Consider the following 20,791-nt stretch of genomic DNA (forward strand, 5'->3'; position numbering starts at 1 on the left):
AGAAGAAAAAATCGTGATACTTTTTTTGACATATTTGTACTTTTTCTTTAATTTTTCTTCAAATGTTATACTCAGAGAATCCAGTCCAGTTAGTTATCCCAAATAAGAATTCAGGTTCAAGCCTAATTTTGAATATTTTTTGAGTCAAGCCGCAATTATTATAAAATAAATATAAAATAAATATTTTAAATATATATAAACATTATAATATATAAATAAAATAATAAATGAAAACAGCTTAGAGGGGAAAAAAACTAGTGCCGTTTTCTTCGGCCATCTGTTAGCACAATTAGCCACACAGCAGGTCATGATATTCGTTAGATAATTGTAAAATACTCCAAAACATAAAGTCAAGAAGTCCAGCTGAATGACTTGAATTAGACGAGGTGATGATCAGTAGACAGCTCGCAGCGACAGTCACCTTTCACTCTAAGCAGGCGTGCTTTTATTACACACTAATGACCAAATCTGCTTTTGTACTACGCTTTAAACATTCCTACATAAATTAGGAAATTTACAGTCGACAAGGACTGACTAGCTTTTGGAGCCAGCCTCAAGTGGCCATTAGACAAATTGCATTTTTTTGGGGACTTTGTACACTGGCTTAATTTTTCCCATCCCAAAGGTGCCACATGGGAAAGCTGTGTTTTTTTTTCTGCTAAGTTCAATATTATTTGAAGCTCAAGTAGGAAAGTCCCCAGATGTCACTTGGGAATGCACACTGGACTTATTAGTAGTAGTGCTGCAATGAAGACATCAGTTTGGGCACTGAGGTTATGTAAGCCTACGGTTACACAGAAGAATCTACTTTGAGAAAAAATTGTGACTCATACATACAGATTCACAGGAACGCCTGCCACAATAATTTCAATTTACTTTATGTGCCATGTGGTCCAGATGGGACATAAGCACAGAATCTGTCATATGAACATCCAGTAACATGAAACACTTTGTTCCAATATGTCTTTGTTTTAATCAGTTTCAGCTTTCCATCAGGTCTCCATTAGGTCTGCAGTAACCTATTAAAGTCTGCATTGTCTTCTTTATATTTTCACACAGTGCATGTTTTCTGAACACTGCAAGCATGCCTTTGCCATTTATACTCCATAGCTCAATAGCCAACCAGACCAAGAGACTTTTCATCGGCCTAAAATTAGACTAACATAAAGTCTGCAGCTAGTAATAAACACAACCATACACATCAGCCTTGCTGAGTTGGCCAAGTGTCCAATTACCAGCAACTGTTTATTGTTCCAGCAAGCAGACTGATTTTCTCTCCGACTTTCCCTGATCAGTAATGATGATGAAGGTTGTTATTCCAAAAGGATGCCCGTCATATGGAATCCATTCGCCAATTGCTGCTCTCTGAAGCAGGTCCCTTCATCTCTGTAGCTTTCTGGGTTTTGTCTAGACAAAGATCTAATTGTTCTCTTTGCAGAGAAGTGTTCTGAATCTGTAAATGTGTCAAAAAGTATCAGCGAAAACGGATGTTTAAGTTAAATTATTCGAGCCATTCGGCAAAGATTTTAAACAAGAACGCAGAAAGGTAAAGCTCTTTGTTCGGCCCAGCCACAGCCGCTGTTTTCTATGTAGTTCCCTTAACAATGGATGACTGACTCTTTTCTACATCTGGTTTCTCTCAAGGTGTCAGCTCACTTGCTCCTGAGCTGCTATCAGACAGACATTTAAATCCTGATTATAGCCTTTTCTCGACTTTGAAAGCTGGTATCATATTATCTGATTGGAGAAAAACATAAATAATACAGTGTGCGCTATAAACAATATATTCTTCTCATCCTTTTAAAATATAATCCTTTTAAAGAAAATGTTTGAAACTATACTTTGAAACACTTTCTTTGCAAAGATGTGTCCAATGAATAATTAGGTTACATCTAGAAGACAGTGGGTCTGGCTTCACATTAAAAAAAAGTCTATCAAAAACTCCACTTACCAGCAACTCTACTGCCCGCTTACATACGGTAAGTTGTTTATTTAATCAATGCAAAAGACCGATCTTTATGCTGAGCTGGGGAAACTGTCTCCTGGCAAATTTGGCATATTAAACCAATTGATTTATGACCCAGACCAGAGAATAGTATTTATCTTCTCATCTACAGTAACTCCAGGCAAGAAAGCAAAAGAGCCTATTTGTAGACTGCTTTTAAAAGTTACAAAGAGCATTGTAGCAAAGTGCAGTTGCAAATTGTTCCAAGCTCAATTTGGTGGACTACCCTTATCAGTGCCTTGATTTCGTTACACTTGACTGTAATAATACAGTATTGTGGATGTCGTTTTACTGTCTCACTTGCTGTGAAGAATAAGCATAATGTGCTTCATATGTGACGAACATGTTGAATCCATCCACGTTTCAAACTACAGCCCTGCGCAAAACTCTTGAGCCGACCCTCATTTTGTTTTATTTTTCTACGAAAATGGGAAATAGCTGCAGCGATTTTGTTGAAATGCGCAAACACAAATGGAAATGCAGTATACAAAGCAAAAACAGTGTTTCCAGTAAGCTTGAAAGTCAGTATTTGATATGACTACCATTATTCACAATCTGAACTCCCTCAAGCAAGCTTTCTTATAATTTATTTAACCAGTAGTCAGGAATAGTTCTCCAGATTTCTTGAAGGACATTCAAAGCTCTTCTTTGGATGTTTCTGAATTTTGTTCTCTGAAAAAGATGATCCCACACTGCTGTTTTTCTCTCCAGGTATCATTTGTTGCATTGCCAGTGTGTTTGGGATCACTGTCATGATGAAGAATGAAGTTGTTGCCAATCAGACATTTTCTGTCATTTTCTGTATCGCAGTCATTTTCAAACTGTGGTATGCGCACCACTGGTGGTACGTGGGCTCCCTCTAGTGGTTTGCGGGAAGTCTCCCCCCAAAAATTAAGATTAAATAATATAGCATGTTCTTATTGAGGGATTTCTGAAAAACTTAAACGTACAGCTCTGCTATCACTTCTGACATAAATGAAGACAGAAAACAGCAGTGACGTTTGTATGGTTACTGAATTTGGGCTAGCTGATATAATGATGTGCCACATGGTGGCTAGCTACGCAGCTATGGTTAGCATAATGCAAACACATTGAAGCTGGAGGATGAAAGCTAACTTTTTTCCATTCAATAAAAGTTAACATGAGGGTTCCTGGTGGTTAGGGACAAATGCAATCGCATGGCAGGATGCTGTAAATGGACCAAACTTCAGTCAGGAAAATACTGAGATAATTGCTGAAGCAATACCAGCAATTGGAACCAAAAATTTGAATTCATCACTCCATCAAATCTGTTGCCACTGATTTTTAGTCCAGTACTTGTCTAATTTTGCATTCCTTGTCCTTTTCTCTGTGTCTCTTCCTTAAGAATGGTTCTTTGTTGTCTGTCATATGTTGACCTGTCACCTTGAGTTAGCTGCATTTTGTTATAATTAAATGATAGGTGTTAAGTGGCTTAACAAACAAAAACAAAAAAGAAGAAAAAGCATTCCTCTGACAATGCACAGCTATAAGTACTGGTCTGACAATGAGTGGCAATAGATTATATGGAGTGATACATTTTTGGTTCAAAGTTTGGAGCCAGTAGCTAAGGTCTTTGAAATACCTTGAGAAAACTATTGTTCAAGATCACTTTGAGGAATGGCTCAAGACTTTTGAATAATGCTGTGTGCAGGTCATGATCTTGAATTCCTCCTAAAAGATTTAACCAGGTTTATAGAGAAGTTACGGCTCCCTGGTTTCCACTGTGTACAGATGCTAAGAGACACAGTCACACTGTAAAATTGAATCCCACATTTGAAGTTCATCTAACCTTTTATTATGTGTTCTGCCACTCATGATTCATGATGAGATCTATATAACAACTGGCATCCTTTTGGTCTCTTGCAGATGAGACGTGGAGAAGTCTACTACATGCACGACAGCACAGAGAGCACCGAGGACAATTTTACACTCTCGCTCTCTGCTTATGACATTGACCGCAGGAGCCTCCCTTTCACCATCTCGGTTACTGTCATACCTGTCAACGACGAGCCCCCGAAACTGACGCGCAACACCGGAACAGAGGTAATACTTTGCTCTTATGAACGTGTGATAGGTGACCAATTCTCCCACATGCTCATCAAGCCAGAAAAGTTAACATATTGAAACTCCCTTATGCTTATAAAGTGTTGTATATTTTACCCGATATCGATTCATGCTCACCACCAGCTTTCATTCCCTGTGACAGAGAAAAGAGCACATGTTTATTGCAGTATTTCAAACATTATTGGAGCAAGTTATTAGATGAAAGTGTATGTATTTGGTCTCTCTGCTGCAGTATGCAGGAAGAGAGACCTAGTTTGACTCGTGCATGCGTGATTGACAGGCTACAGGCATTACCACCTGCTTCAAACTCTGGTCTGATGCTCAAGCCGCGCAAAATATGAAAGAATGACAGATTAATGGCTTTATAACGGTTGATGAGATTCTGGCGTGCTGAAAGGCGGTCAATTTAGCAGAATTACCCCATAGTGCTTTGTGCTTTAGTCTTCATTTAGTTTGATTTTCCAACAAAATAACAGACAGATCTATCTGTCTATCGAAGCTGATAGATTAATCTTCTCTGAATGAAATGTGTAGGCTTTGCTGACAGTTCTCACATCCATACACTATAGTTTCAGCCGCAGTAACAGTCCAAAATCATGAATCTTGTATGACCTGCATATAAAATGTTCTCCACGCAGTAAGGCAAACGAATGCATGGAATTTGTACATCGAGTCTGAACTATACAGATCTCAGACATGCACCGTCTCCCTAAGAGTATTTGCTTTTTTAATAAAGTGAAAATTCAGAATGTAAGTTGTGCAAAGTCACGTTACAATAGAAGGCCAGTGATTCACCACTGTGTGCCCTCTATAAAGCATCAGGCAGAATTTCAGGTATACATTTCTGAGTATGTGTCTAGATTTTCCATTTTGATCCTGTACTGTCACTTTTCTGAGGGGTAAGTTGTGCTTGGGTTCCAAGTGAAATTACAGCATAACAACACAGAAGTTTGATGGACGTGCATATTTGCTTCTCCCCGGCGATTTGGATAATGTTTCATAAGTTGGTAGTGGCAGACTGTCAAAGAACGAAACACCTCCGCACTGAATTCTTAGAACTTTATGTTGTAAGAAGAAAGGTGTATATTTGAATGACTCTGCTGAAGGCTTATAATGAGTTTGTGGCAAGCTTTTAAACTGATTTACGTCAGTCATGAAAGAAACGTTTAGGGGGATGAATAACGTAGATTCTACAGCAGGAGTAGTCACGCAGTCGGAAAAAGTCGACAGTAATCAGCTCACAGAACTGGAAACCAACTGTGTCATTCAGCCCTCCCCGCTCTGCCTGTGGCTCCTCGTCTCCCTGGCAACCCGTATTTTTGGAAAACCAAGATGGTCGATGAGACCGCGGCTTTCTGGCAGAGTGAGGCCAGCATCCAATCCCTGCGACTCCTCTGCTGCGGCTGCAGAATGTAACATAATAATATGTGGATGTCTAACCCGCACAGAGCAAGGGGCTGGCCCAGTGGCACTTGGATTGATTTAGAGCAGGAAGTGTGTGTGTGTTCTGTGTGTGTGTAGTGACCTCTGTAGACATGATGACTAACACGACCGTGATCGGGTTCTGCTCAGTCTGATCACATTTGGCCTGGTGTTGCAGGATACAGCTGGTCTTGATTAGAATTTAAACCCTGTCTGTCTTCGTCTGCTTCCGCCTGACTTTGCTGTGTTTCTGTGCAGAAGCGCCTCACTCTACCTGCCAATCTATTTTGCTTTTGCATCTCTCACATTTTACAAGATTACTTTGACTTTGAGTGATAGCCTCATTACCCTCGCTAAGTACTTTTGTTTAATCTCTCATTACGACACAAAGTAGGAGCGAGGGCATGTAGTTAACCTGTATCTCTGAGAGGAATGGGCTGGACGAGGGGAGGAGAAATCGAAATTAAATAGCATTATTCCCGCTGTCAACTTTAGCTCCCGAGTATAGAATTACAAACACACTGGTGGATTTGTACTTAAACATGATGCCTAGGCAGTTTTGGATGCAGCTGCAAACATCTGGCGCCCCTCAGAGTCTCAGACGTTTAGAGGATGATGTTGAGTCACTGGCAAACAAAGTCATTTGCCTATGGCAGCTACTTCATTACTCCCTCAAAATGAAATGCCAGCCATTATCTCCAATCAGATTGAATTTGCGGCCCGTCCTCCTAGGTGCTAAATGCATTGATTGTTATATAAACTATCAGTTTGCGAGACCATTTTCAGATTGCCTGTCCTAGATTGGCTGTGGTTGAGAATGGGCTAATGTGGCCATCTAGTGTAAAGGACCGGGAATTGCTCTGTAATAGCATCGCTCAGCCTTCTAACAGTGTAAATTCTGTTTGCCATTAGCAAACATATACCTTTTTGTGAAAAAGGTACAGTACACATTTCAGCATTTAATTAGTATCTGATGGCTCTTGGACAACACCAGAAAACATTTGAATGGGAAACAGGGAAAAAACTGTTTGTGTACTAAATCCTGCTGGAGACCAACAGGAAAGCTTCTCATGTCAGCCTCTGGAAAACCTTAGTTAAACCTAGTTCCTATAAGAGCTGGCATTTAACAGCAATCTCTTTGTAAAGGTGAATAAATCCTGGGCTTTAGATGACTTGAGAGCTTTTCTTGAGGATGTGTTAGGCTGCTGTCGAGCAAACAGTTTTCAGCATTAACATGATTATTCCCACAGATAATTGCCAGTAGCTTGTCCCCTCAGCTTGAACGATGGGACACCAAATTTGTCTGCAGTGCTGCTCAAAGCTGAGAAATTGTCCAGGTGGGTGGTGCTATTTTCAGCTGAGTCATGTCTGCATACTGTACACCGAAGGCTTCTGCGAGAATAGGGCTAAAATAGAGGGGTGGGCATGCACTGAGCAGCTGTCTCATCCATGGTGCAAAGAGGAAAAGTGGGTGTTCTGCCTTAAGGCAATCCACTTGCAAACCTCTCTGATAGAGTCCAGATTTGGCTGGGAACGTTTGGGTTAGTCTGCACTCCCCCACCATCGGTGTGCCCCTGGACAAACTATCAGACTGTGCTTTTTTGCAGGCCGCGAGAAGAAAACTGCCCCAAGGAGAACGAGCTCCTCTAAAGCCCCATATCACAAGATCTCTGCAGGTTTCTGCAACAGCGAGGATAAAACGCTTTCCTGTTTGTTGTTGTAGGCTCATGTGATAGAGCTGTCGGTTCTACCTAGCACCTACCTAGCGACACATGTTTTTGCTCATGAAGGAACTGGACACATGTAAGCTTATTGTCCCTCCTTTTTCTTAGTCCACAGCCTCTATGGTGAAAAGACCAAAAAGAATCACCAGGTCCAGTCACAATCTTAGTCTCTGCAGGGACTTCAGCTAGCAGTGCCAGTGGTGCCACAGTGTGAGATACATGTTTAGTAGATTTTTTTTTGGCTCAAAATTCATGAAATTCAAGCTGACAGTTTGGGCATTATTCCAAATTTTGCCACATATTTGCTTCAAAACAACCAACTCTGCTCTCCAAGGAGTAGACATATACTCATATAGATGCCTTTGAAGCAATAACTATGTGTAACTTAGACTTTCAAAAACATTACCATTCAAATAAATTTGGGTTCTCTCGAACTGAGGTGTCGAAACGTCTTTTGAACTACACATGAACTTGTCGGTGCTAATTCTGTTTGACTGTACACGCACATGTTTCAGCGCAGAAATACGCAACACATGGGTAACTTTCACATGAAATGACCCCCGTCTTATTTCCTTTTTATCTGTTGCAAACATAAGTCTTCTTTTATATCTTGCTTATGTCCCCTTTGTTAATAATAGACTTCTGCATATTCTAAATGCGTTTTTTATTATGCAAGCGACAAATATTGGTCTTTTCTGCCGCTCGACACTGAGATTAGACATATAGACATAGGGCTTTTGTTATGAATGGGACTCTTGATTTATCTTTGACTCAAAGCCTACTTATCTTTGCACTCATCACCATTTTTTAAGCGTTATCGTTTGAGAGCAACAAAGACAAAATCTAGCAACAGAAAAAGCAGTAAGTGTATAATGATGGATCACAGCTTTGAACTCTTGATGCAGTCTGGGCTTTGAAAGGGCTTTGATGGAGTGTCAAATTGAGTGGGATGTTATAAGCACTGGACTGAAAGGCAACTAAATTATAGACTTCATAAAACATTTGTTATATTGCAGAACTCTGGAGGTATGTGAAAAACCAGAAGTGACATAAAGCACTTAAAAAGACAAAAGCTTCAGAACTGAAGATTAAACTTTCTCTGAAAGCGTCTATAATAGGGAAATGGAAGACAATGCGGCCCTGGGGATGTTGATTGCTTGATGAGTCTTAAGGTTTTCCCTCAACATCTATTCCCTGATATTTGCAGCAGCGCCACATTTCTGGAGAATATGGAGAAAAATAGATTCAATTGGCAAATTATTTTGTACACATCTTACTAAAGATGATTTTCTGCCTGTGACTGCTTAAATTCTATTGACAGTCATATTATTTTAATTTGTCCAGTGAACACATGAGCTAGCTTGACATCAGTAACAGAAGCCTTTAATGTAAAGTCCAGCAAATGGGAGGACAGGAAGCAAAACTAACCCAGAACATGATAAAAAAAAACTTTCAAAATAAAAACAGGAAGTTGCCAAAATACATATATTAGACAAAGAGACAAGACCCATATACTTGACATAATTATGGGAATATTAATTTAATTTTGTTTTCCAGAAGAAAAGAAAAACACTTTGGGAGATTGTACAGGTACTGAAATTGTTCTGTATTTAAATGGTTATGACCTGTTACTGTAACAAAGTCATAATAAAAGAATCCTTATATATTATTCCCCATAGGCTTACATGTTGTCAATACAAACAACAGCAGTAAAGAACCTAGTTTTAAATACAGCGGTATGGCATTGTTAGCATATAGCTTTCCTATATGCTAAATTTACCACAAGAGTAAATTGTAAACTTGTATCAGTAACTCTTTGAAACCGAGACACCAACCTGAACAGTACAAATAAATCTATTTCATGTTAGAATAACAATAAAATCATGACCCAAAACATCATAAAACAGAAACTGTTTACAAAAATCATGTAGATGAAGTAAAGACATAAATGAAAACTCAGGACTATTCATAGTAATCCAGCTCACTATTAGTATGTTAAATCAAAAAAAGGAATCAACATTTTCAAACTCTGTAACGAATCAAATACAAACAGTTACCCAAACTAAAATGAGCCCATAAAGGACCCTCCATTGAGAAACACCCTGAGACCAAACCTAGTAAGCATGCACAGTCAGTATTATACCAGAAGACCTGCTAAACATCTGTAGTCTGCCACATTCAGTGTGAGCATGCTAAAAGCACTACTGCACCCAGTTACACTCTCACAGGCCCTTCATCTTGTTGCAAATAATCCTTTATATTTCATTAAGAGTGTTTCCTACCACAAAGCAGTATTGGTTTCAAATGTGTGAATTGCCTACAGCATAAACTTAACTATTAATTTAGGAGTTTCACCTGCTATTAGAGTAAAACTAAATCCCACTTTAAGACCTGAAACTGTTTGTGTGCCATGCCTTACTTACAATATTTGGTGGTGTGTTTTTGAATCCTCATGAAAAAACAGAAGATGTGAAAGCAGTGTAGACACTTTACTTAAAGATTTTAGTACCATGGCTGTGATAATAGCAGAAAGAGTAGCATCAGTTTTCTCTTTAGACATCGTCCATTAGCAACAGGGTTTCTGATAAACAGCCACCATTAATCTGTACAGAGAAATCGGTCACAGAAGCTGAGCAACTATTTCTTTTTTTTCTCCTTTGGTAGTATCCTCATTAGAAAAGAATCCCATCGAGATAGTTTGTCTTATTTTTTTATTTATTTTTTTCACCAAAACGCTCTCCAGGCTTTGGCTGTGTTCTTGTCAGTGTGTCTTAATCTGCACTTCCACCCAGAAATTCATACCGAGACTTTATGTGACACTGACAGACAGATTTGAAAAACCAGGTCCAGTCAGATGTGCCCAGTCTCCTTCTACTATGGATAATTTTTTTTATTAAGAGATGCTGTTTAGCGCACTGAAATTTGCAATTACAGCATTGAATCAGTTAAAGTAAGTGATCCTTGCGTTACTGAATGATTTTCGTTTTAGGAGGAAATGCATATCTGGTTTGACCTCACGTATTAAACAGTGATCACATGTTCTGTTTTGTCCTCAGAGGGCAATAATTGTGTCCTCCCCAGTTCGATTACCAGTTTCTGGTCACTGAGTCTGTGCTTTGTTAGGATCTGCCGCTTTCTGTCTCCCACTGACTGACACTTACCACATTAACATCTACCACCGAAGTGTCCTCTTTTCCTTTGCCCAGAGGCTTTCTGGTCTTTATCCCGGGTCTGTAAAAAGAGGGAGTGTGGTATTGAAGGGTGAGTGGCTTTCTAGATCGATATTTACTTCTCACTGCAAGGCACCCTAAGCACACTCTCCCAACTGATTCCAGCTATTTAGGAATGTCTTTCTAGAGATCTGGCCCATTTCTTTCAATTAATGCTCTTTTCAGCCATCCGACCATTAGAAGTCCATTAAGGGCCCTCCACCTAGGGAGAGTCATTCAGTCTGCACTGCTGTGTTCCATCTTCTGATAACAGGCGTGTGCAGACTGCCATGGAGAAATAATTAACCTTTTAAATTCTTACTTTGGAGCTGGCTGCTTTATGTTTCACGGATAGGCTGGGTTTTCTTTTTGTACTTACCATCAATCGATCTGTCTGTCTGTCTGTCTGTCTGTCTGGCTGTCTGTCTGTCTGTCTGTCTGTCTGTCTATCTATCTATCTATCTATCCATCTCTTATTTTTATTTGTTATTTATGTATGTATTTTCATATATTAAATAAAAATACTGCACAAAATATCATGATACTGTATTGATGTTTTTCCCCAACCCCTAAAGTGTCTTTAACTGTGTTTCTCTCTCCTGTTGTCTTTGGTATTTCACAGGTTTTTGCTGGTGAGGAAGCTGATATCACCTCCAGCATGCTGAGCACTGAGGACGCTGACACTCCCACAGAGGAACTGGTTTACAACGTTGAAATGCCGATCAATGGGAGGGTTGCACTGAAAGAGGCGCCTGATGATGAGATCCTAAATTTTACGCAGGCTCACGTAAACAAAGGCGAGGTCGTCTTCGTCCACGAGGGTGAGATCATTAGAATTAGAGGTTAAGTGCTCGATCACGCTGTATCTCCGCTCACACGCTGATTACTCTGTGACCTTTATTTGCGTCTACCTCGGAGTGTTGCTAACACGACGAGCTGAAACACAGGTCTTTATGTTTCTCCAAGCAGAAATCTCAATAAACTTGTAATGTAATCAGAATGTCACTGGTATTGATCAATAGGCCAATTAAACCCCAGAGATATACTGTGGCTAGGTTGTAAAAAAAATAATTAAATAAGTAGTACATGTAATATTTATTTGTACCTTATTGTGACAAATACGTGGTGTTTTTTTTACGTTCTAACAAGGCAATAAAGGTGTAGCAAGCTTTAAACAATGTTCTGCCTTTTCAAGTGTAAAGACAATAAAGTTTCAGAGAGACAAAAAAGGGGCAGAAACAAACAAAAGCAGATTCAAAGCTCGAACTTAACAAGTGACCCGTTAAAACTGTGCAATCTGTTCTGCTCCAGGTGAGGATTCTGGCAGCTTCAGTTTCACAGTGACAGACGGCGAGCACACGTCTCCTCTCTACAAATTTGTCATCACAGCCAGGCCACACACCATCACCATGGTAACGCAGGCGAACCTCATGGTATTTCCAGGTAAGATGCCAAAAAAAAAAAAAAAAACCTTCTGAAGATGACAATGATAGAAAGATAACCATGATGATGAATGCGCAGTCACGCACACAGTATAGTTACGTCGACAACCTTTATTTTAAGAACTGGTTGTTAGTCAGACTTATAACACAGAGAATAAAAGTGTGTGGAAAACTTATTTAAGGTGTAATACACAGGATGTTCCTAAAAAACAACATTTTTCAATTATGAACTTCTGAGGTGTAATCTTCTTACTTTTTTCATATTTTGCTGTTTGGGATGCTTCTGGGCTTACACTCTTTAGGAAGTGTGTGGGTGGGTGTGAATCCCTCAGCCAGTAACAGCTTGCTGGGTCCATGCTATTTCCATTTCCTTTGCCTTCCTGTCTGTGTTAAATTCATTTTACATCATGGGCCACATATGATTGATCTTAAGTGGATGAAGCCAGTGAAACACCCCTTTCTGTCAGTATAAAGAAGTTCATCAGTGCATTTAATCCATGAGACATTGCAGTTTCAACAATACAGTTTACACTTTTTATACATGACAAAGAAATGCTGCTGTAGTAGGTTATTTGTGCTCGAATCGTAAGAAAAAAAGTTGTCGATTGTTCAATAGCAGACTGAAAAAACAGCAACATTTCTGTCATGGCATTGTTTTTTTGTTACTTAATTACTTTGGTGTAGTATGAATCGCTTGGCTCTAAAAACATCTGACAATGCAGTTAAGAGTCCAAAATGTATACTCTTTCACATTTTCCACATTCGTCCAGTGGGCCTTATTGGAGTCTTTGTCGAACCGATTCTGGCCCCCGGGCCTCATGTTTGACACCCCTTCTATAAGGTCTGGTTTTAACCAACAGCAGACTGAGCTGCACACATACACAGAGCAGAGAGGCTACAGGAGTAGTCATGATGATTTGTGAACATTAAAATCCAGAAATATGGCACCTTTCTCCTTTGTTTGTGCTTCTGAGCAGATGAAACAATCAGACAATAGTGTATTTAAAACGTGGCTCCATCTGACACATTTCATGCTCTCCGCATCAGGAAGCTCATCTGCCCTGTGCATGAGTTAAAGTAACCTCTAAAGTTTGGGGCTGTAATTTTACAAGCTGAACTAGACTGCAAAGAGGCCACATTCAGTAGAGTCATCAGCACTCATCAGAGGACCGCTTGTCTATGTGTGTGTGTGTTTGTCTTTTCACAGGAACAAGGCAGCCCATCACAAGCGCCAATGTGGGGGCTGTAACCAGTGGGGATGGAAATGAGATAAGCTACTCGCTTTTCCGCCCGCCTCGTTTGGGAAGACTCATCCTGGCCAATGACAGGAACCAGTACGAGGAAATTAGTCAATTCTCACAATCACAGGTGATTGCTTTTTCTGCGGGAGCTGCGAAATATGCATTTCTGGCATATGTTTCCTTTAGGATACATTTAACACGTTTTCCTTTCTGTTTTTCAGAAGTTGTAAATGATTTTATGTTAGCAGGGAGATATAGATCGACATAATAAACCATGAAATGAAATTGAAACAAAAATGTACGTTAGATCCTTTAATGTTATCTCCTTTTAATAATGACTTTTAGAGTTTCGGGGTTCAGTGAAAATATGTATTTCTGTTCTTTTTTGCAGAGTAAATCCTCTTTACTTTGAGATTTAACATCACTATTAATAGCAGGTCCGCGTGTCTAAGAAGTGACAGCTGTAAAAGGCACGTCACTCATCTGTTGCACAGACCATCAAGCGCACATGGGAGATATAAGACATAAAACTGCTTCCATGCGTGTAAGACAGCTAATCCTATCAGCACAAGCTGGCAGCACAGGATCAACTTGTGCAGTTTTATGTACAGTTTTATTTCCTCTGCATACGCCCATACCTTTTTGACATGATAGAAAATGTCTTCTTGCTGTATTAAATGTTCTCAGACAATCAATAGTGCTGATTTTTCGGTGTTGTTTTTGCTTCCTGAAAACCAGCCTCTTGTACAGCCCTCTGATTGCTGGCACTAAATGTTTCAGTTTGTACTTTGGCTCCAAGGAACAAATTAGTGGTGTCGGTTGCTGTTAACCAAGCAACAATGCTGTCCAGTTTTAGCAAATGTTCAAACAAGATTTGAGAACACCTCTTCTGCCACACCAGCTCTCTGTCCTCCTTCACTCCATCCATGAATGGTATCCTTCTTTTCCTCCTGTCTGTTCAACATCCTTTGTCCAGTAAATCTACTATCCCTCTTCTCCACCTCAGGATTCCTGATCTAACTTTATCTCCAAAGGTTTATTTGGACTGTTTTGGGGAGAATTTAATAACGCTCTCCCAAAAAGTTGATTCTGTTCAACTGGACGTAGCATTTAATAATGCTCTTTTTAGATATTTATGAATGAATATGAAGATAACTTTGCAATCCACATTCCTTTCCTTCCTACGTTCCCTATCAGCATCTTCACAGATCCAGATAAGGAATGATTTGTAAATGTATATGTATTTTTTGTAAAATTAATTGTAATCTACTACTTAAATAGGAAGCATATTCATGATGATAGCAATAACTCTATTTTCATAAGGAAAGCAACTCAAAAGTTATTAGCCCTGAAAGTCATGAATGATGAGCTTTACTGTCTAATGCTGTCTAAACTCCCTTTTTTGTTTGTTCCACGTTCATGTCTGTAACTGCAGTTTGTTGAATCTGAATGTATTTTTCTTTCAAACTGACAACATGTGAAGCATGAACATTTCTTTCCCACCAGGGGGCATCGTTGCTAGTGATGTCTCACTGGTATTAGGAGTTTTTGTTTCTTTGATATCCTTTTAATCCTTTTAATATTGTTTGAAGAGTAGGTGTGTGCAGCTTTGCTCTGCCTGTACCTTTATGACTGTTAAGTCTACATGCAATGGGCAGAGATGGAAAGGGCAGAAAGTAAGGATTTCTGAGTATAATAAAATCTCTTTGGCTTTTTGTGGCTAAAACCAATTTGGCAACACCCTTCATCAGGGTGGGGTTCTTGATTCCAAAGAGCTCCGCTGTTCCATAACCACGTTTATGTTTATTTGTCTAGCATTATTATTATTATATAACCAAATATTCAGATTACAAAAAAATAAAGAATATTGAAACTTTACTGATGCTAATTTTAGCTTTTAATGGCTTTGGTTTAGGATTATGAGGCACACGGCGTCGATAGTTTAGCAGCGCCGCACGTGCAGCTGTGTTGGCAACAGTCGGATCAAGACTATCTGTTCATTTCCATTCTTGACATCTGACCGTGCTTGGACGAGCATGAGAACAAATTCTTTCCCCGAAAACTGCTCCTTTTGGACTGTGACAGAAAATCTAACACGTCGTCAAGCCGAAAGCATTTGATGATTTGAGTTATTCGGCAGCGTGTGTTTGCTTTTTTCCTGCATGCAGAAATTCATATGTGCACCTTTCTGTGTTTGTTTGAGAGAGAGAGAGAGAGAGAGAGAGACAGAGACAGAGAGACAGAGAGAGAGAGAGAAGAGGCAACAGTGACTTCAGGCAATCCAGCTGAGCTGAGCCAAACCACTGCTCCAAATAAAAATATCTTACCGAGCTAAAATACCAGTCTTTGCCTATAAAGTTAGTCAAGCAAACAAGTGACTGACTGCAGTGAGCCACATGTCAGATAATGAATCCTCGACATTTCTATCAGATTCTACAAAAGTTAGTTGGAATGAAATAAATAAATAAAGTATCTGCTAAAATAAAACTTGCTTTGAAGTGATCGCCAAATTAAGAAATGATTTATTTGAAACAACTTACCACCTTCTGTTTTCGCTTCCTCTGATGCACAGCTGGAGTCAGGAATGGTCTACTATGAGCACCAGCTACCCGAGAAACCATTCTGGGCAGTGAAGGACTCCATCGAGCTCTTGTCCCAGTCAGCATCAGACGTCCATCACATCCTGCCCATAACCGTGTCTTATTATGCTGCTCACAGCAACATCTCCTCACAGCTGTGGAGGAACAAAGGTAAATGATGAAATGAGGGACATATGCAACACTTTCAATTAAGTAAATTGCATGTTTTTTTTTCACAGGCCACACTGATAAATGAGAGCCTGCCTAAATGATCACTCTGGTACTTACCAAAAGCATACATATTATGAATACATGTGCACAGATGTTAGGAAGCAGAGATGAGAGTCTGCATCTGTGAAGCACCATTAGAAGACTCCAGCGAAGTCATTATTCAAACAGACATTTCAACTATTTTTCTGTTAGTTAGCTGAGTTTATCCTTACCACACATTGTTGTATGCTGTAAAAGTAAAAAGGGTTACTTTGTGTGTTTGAGTGCAGAGCGTTCCTGCAGCACTTTAAAATAGTTTTTGTCTTTTTTATTGTATCCTGGAGCTGGCATTTTGCGAAGTGTTGTAAGAGTCACTGAATATGTTGGTGAATACAGCACAATGCTGTAATTGCTGATATCTTTGGAGAGAGCACAAAGATTCAAATAATGTGCATCAGTGATGATTTGAATGTAGCTTGTTATTCTCACACTTTACATATAAATGTTTAGTGATACATTTCAAAAAAGAGATGCTATTTCTAGGATATGTTGTTTTGTTTTTGGTTAAAAAATTCAAATTAAAACTGTGCTCAGACATTTTGGAAAAATACTGTAATTCACCCAGCAACCACGCGTTTGTTACTGAGTAGGGAAGAAAAAAAGTTCTATTTCTGGGGAGTGTGCTGGTGAGTTGCAGCTTGTTCTTCATTTTAGATTCTCTTCCTTATTCTTTACAGTAATTTACTATTAAGAGTCTGAAGTCACAAAGGGACCTGTCAGCCGTACTTCTGTTGCTGCCAAAACAACAAGCCCCCTGCTCCATCTGTCTCTCCAAATGTATTCCAGATTCAATCTCCTGCATAATTAAATATCAACAGGAGAGACAAAAATAGATAGTAGGTATCTTTGGGGGGGAAAAAACAACTGGATTAAATGTAACATTTCTCTTCGTTTGTGTTTTTTCTGCTTAGGTCTGGATATTGTGCAGGGTCACAGAAAAACCATCGATGATTCAATTCTTGATGCTTCAAACCTTCTGGCTAGCCTACCAGAAGAAAACCGAGGGGAAGTGGATGTCATTTTTGAAATTAAGCGTTTCCCCGGTCGTGGTCGTATCATGCTGGATGGTCAGGACCTGCCCCGTAATACCCCGTCCTTCATGCAAGAAGATGTCATTCAAGGAAAGGTGGAGTATGTCCATGATGATCAGGCAGACTCGTCTGACAGCTTTGCTTTCAGAGCCCGTCTTAAGTCTGAGGGCCGTAGTTTGGCCTCACCTGCTAAGTCTGTGGTCCTGGAGGAAGTCTTTAACATCTCAATCAAACGGAGGGGCTCAGACCCCCCTGAACTAGTCACTACAGAAACACTCTTTGAGGTTCTTCAAGGCTCCATGACCCTCTTGACCCAGAGACAACTTAACACTCATGATGAGGACAGTCCTCCAGATGAGGTGCACTTCAAGGTGACCAAAGCACCTAGCAATGGTCGACTAGTTGACTCAGGCACAATGGAGGCAATCTCTGAATTCACACAAGAGATGGTCAATCGTGGAGAGGTGGGCTTCTACAGTGACAACAGCCTTGTAGATAGCGTCATGGAATTCGTAGTATCAGATGGAGAACACCAAACCGAAGCATACATGCTGCACATCGTCGTACTGGCCCACACCCTGCTTCTTGACATAGCCCCTGAGATCAAGGTGAAGCAGGGCAACGATGAGACCTTAGTGACTGAAGAGATGTTGAAGGTCAGCACTGGTGGCCCTATTGAGGAGGACATCCTTTATAAAATCACAAGTGCTCCCAAGTACGCCGCTGTCATGGTAGATCGGCAGCCTACATCTGCTTTTACCCAGAAACTGATTAAAGAAGGCCGAGTCAGTGTCCGCTTTGTCAAGTCCACTTCACCCCGAGACAGTGTTTCATTTACAGCCCGCAGCCGGGCTGCTAACATTTCCTCTGTCCTCAACATCACTGTGCAACCTCTGGCCAACATTGCTAGGGATCCTCTCTTACCCCAGGGTGCGCTTGTCCAACTGGATAAAAAGCTTCTAGATGCAACTTCCCTCGCCAACAAGACTAAAGTTACCCCAACGTTCACTGTCATCCAGCAACCGAGAGGTGCTCGGTTTGTAAAGTCTGGAGGCCCAAACGCAGGTGACTCAGTGAAGTCGTTTAGCCAAAAGGACCTGGATGAGGGTCGTGTAGCTATGGAAATCTTAAATGGCTCTTCTGGATCACCTAGTGGTGCCACTCAGGATGAGGCTCGCTTCCTGCTCAAAGCTCACGGGGTCCCTCCTGCAGAATGTGTGCTTTCCTTCCAAACCGGTCCCTACAATGCCTCTGGAATTTACCCTGTCACTCTGTTGAGGATTCCCTCCAAAGACATTGATCATCTTCCTGGGATCCCTCAAGTCACTCCAGTTAGCCCTCTCTGGCCCCACGGAGATGCCACTACAGCTTCTGGATCTGGCTCATATGGAAGACCACAAGCTGCCAAGCGCAGTAACATCTGGCCTATTATCATCCCTATCATGGTAATCCTCATTCTCTTGCTACTGGCAGCTGTCTTGGCCTACTATCTGATTCGCAAAAACAAGACGGGTAAGCACAATGTCCAGACGGCAGCATCCAAGCCCAAAAACGGCGAGGTGGCCACCACAGAGACCTTTCGCAAAACTGACCCAGCCAATAACATCCCAATGTCCAAGATGGACTCCAAAGACGCAGACCCTGAGCTGTTGCAGCACTGTCGGACAACAAACCCGGCCTTGAAAAAGAACCAGTACTGGGTCTGAAGCACTCTGAGATCGGACACAGAGGGAGTATTGGGAAGTCTCCTCAAATCATTCCTCTCAGTATTAAAAGCAGCAGTTTATACGAGGCTAATTTTGTTTAAGCCCTTTACTCAACTCAGCATAACTCTGGACAGATTCTCAGGCAATGAAACACTGAATACTTATTGGCAAAGAAACAGGCAGTTTCTTATCTACAGGTGCTCGGGCCATGTCTATTTATTTTAGTTTTACCATTCCTCTTTGTCACAGGTCGCACGTTAAGACATAAACATGCCATATGTTTGAAAAGAAGTATTTAGGTTGTGCTCTGTCTGTGTATTCCATATTTATCGTAAGCTGACATTATTCAGTGAGCGGTTAGAAATTTTCAAGTCCCGGATTTGGTCAGATTTATTTTCTTGGTTCAGGAAAGCTAAACGTGTTAGGTGATGAATATGAAATGAAATGTAATATTTTCAAGATGATGGAAAACTGCCTCTTTGTTTTAATTGTTTAAAGGTCCTTGCACCTCAGGGCTAAATCTAGTTTAAAGGCCAACACGCCTTCATTCACTTTCTTACGGAAAAAGACAGATAAAAAGACTGATACCATTTCGCTACATCGTATGTCAATGATCAAAGCATGAACTAAAGCTAAAGTCTCGAGTTTCATCTCATTTTTAGTCTTTATGCTACGTTAGGCAAAGCTAAGCTAATGGTCTACTTGCTGTACTGAATACACAAATAAAAAAGCTGTACCAAGCTTTCCATCTAGTGACTGAATACACGTGTTTCCCTGAAATGCAGAACTTTAATCTCATCGTGATTTGATTTGACTTTAATTTTACAGAGAAAAGACGCTTATTTAAAAGGCGTTTATAACCAAACCCTTGTGACAGCGCGCACAAAATGAACTGGATTTAGCTCTGAGTCACGCCATCATCTGCCATATGTTATTGTTTCTAAATGCTTCCAAAATACTTGTAAATATTTACTGGACTGGCACAGCACTGACCGCATAAATACACACTACACAGTCTGCAGACCGCAGGCAGGACGTTATTTCAGTGATGCTGGACTTTAAGACATCCGCATTGGCCGACAGGCGGGTGTGAGGTCATCTCAGAATGAGATGTTTCCAGTTCCTGGGTTTGCAATTATGAAATGAATAAAATATTGGCTATAATAATATTTGGTACTGTACTGGGAATAATAAATATAACAATCCACTTGTTAGGTTATGCTGATTAAAAAGGTAGCTGACAGGAGGTCTTTGGAAGCTAGTTTCGCTTTTAAGCATTCCATATGTAAGTGGAATACATAGAAGTTATTTTCAACTTTTATCTATAAATATATATATGTATGCTAAAACTAAGAGGAGTGCTACTGTAAATTGGAAACTTCTTTTTAATGTGCATTTTTTTGGTCACTCTGACCTGTGACGCTTATCTTTTTTAAGGTAAATGAAACACAGCAAGAGGAAGTGAAAGTGCACAATAAAAAATACTGGATACAACTTTTGATCCTCTAAAAAAAGGAAGAAAAAAAAAGACTTAAACAACTTATTTTCTTAAAACTGTTTGATTATTTGCTGTACATTTTTCCTCATGCTGTCTACCAATGACAGCTTTGTTTTTCTAGTCATATACTGAATATACAATGGAGTATTCTTCTTCTATTGATCGTCTATTTTTGTAGCGTACTGAGTAAATGAAAAGTTAGTTTCCCTCCTGCAGCATCTTTTCCTGTTTTATGTGTAAATATTGTGATTTAGAGTACGGTTTTGGGCCCTATTAACATTTTGAAATCTAAACCCGTGGACCACTTTATTTACACTGTGAGATTTATTCCAGTCCAGTAAAAGACTTCAGCCTTTGATTCTTTTACACTTTTACAAAGCTCTCACACACATACTGTGGGGTGATATTTGTCCCATGCTTTCATAATACTTTGAGGTCAAAAAACACTGAAAAAAATAGGCACAGCTGTTGCAGTGGCATGGATAGATTTCACAGATATAACCAATAAAGTGGCAAGGGGAGAGTGTATATCATGTTTTGCATCATAAGGTATTCTGTACGTACATGTAACTACATTCA

At 40.0% G+C, this 20,791-nt stretch overlaps 1 protein-coding gene across 1 annotated transcript in view; it reads left to right on the forward strand.

Moving 5' to 3' along the window:
* cspg4 (chondroitin sulfate proteoglycan 4) overlaps positions 1 to 20,769 on the forward strand; it is a 75,521-nt gene extending 54,752 nt beyond the window's left edge. The window contains exons 6-11 of the mRNA XM_005731415.2: positions 3,893 to 4,069; positions 11,068 to 11,266; positions 11,757 to 11,888; positions 13,095 to 13,255; positions 15,701 to 15,878; positions 16,889 to 20,769. Of these exons, the coding sequence (XP_005731472.1) occupies positions 3,893 to 4,069; positions 11,068 to 11,266; positions 11,757 to 11,888; positions 13,095 to 13,255; positions 15,701 to 15,878; positions 16,889 to 18,714 (2,673 nt within the window). The 3' untranslated portion in view covers positions 18,715 to 20,769. The remainder of the gene's footprint in view (positions 1 to 3,892; positions 4,070 to 11,067; positions 11,267 to 11,756; positions 11,889 to 13,094; positions 13,256 to 15,700; positions 15,879 to 16,888) is intronic.
* Positions 20,770 to 20,791: the final 22 nt, after the last annotated feature.

Source organism: Pundamilia nyererei, unplaced genomic scaffold (genome assembly GCF_000239375.1).
Source record: "Pundamilia nyererei isolate P.nyererei 1_Seehausen unplaced genomic scaffold, PunNye1.0 scaffold00043, whole genome shotgun sequence".
Classification (NCBI taxonomy): Eukaryota; Metazoa; Chordata; class Actinopteri; order Cichliformes; family Cichlidae; genus Pundamilia; species Pundamilia nyererei.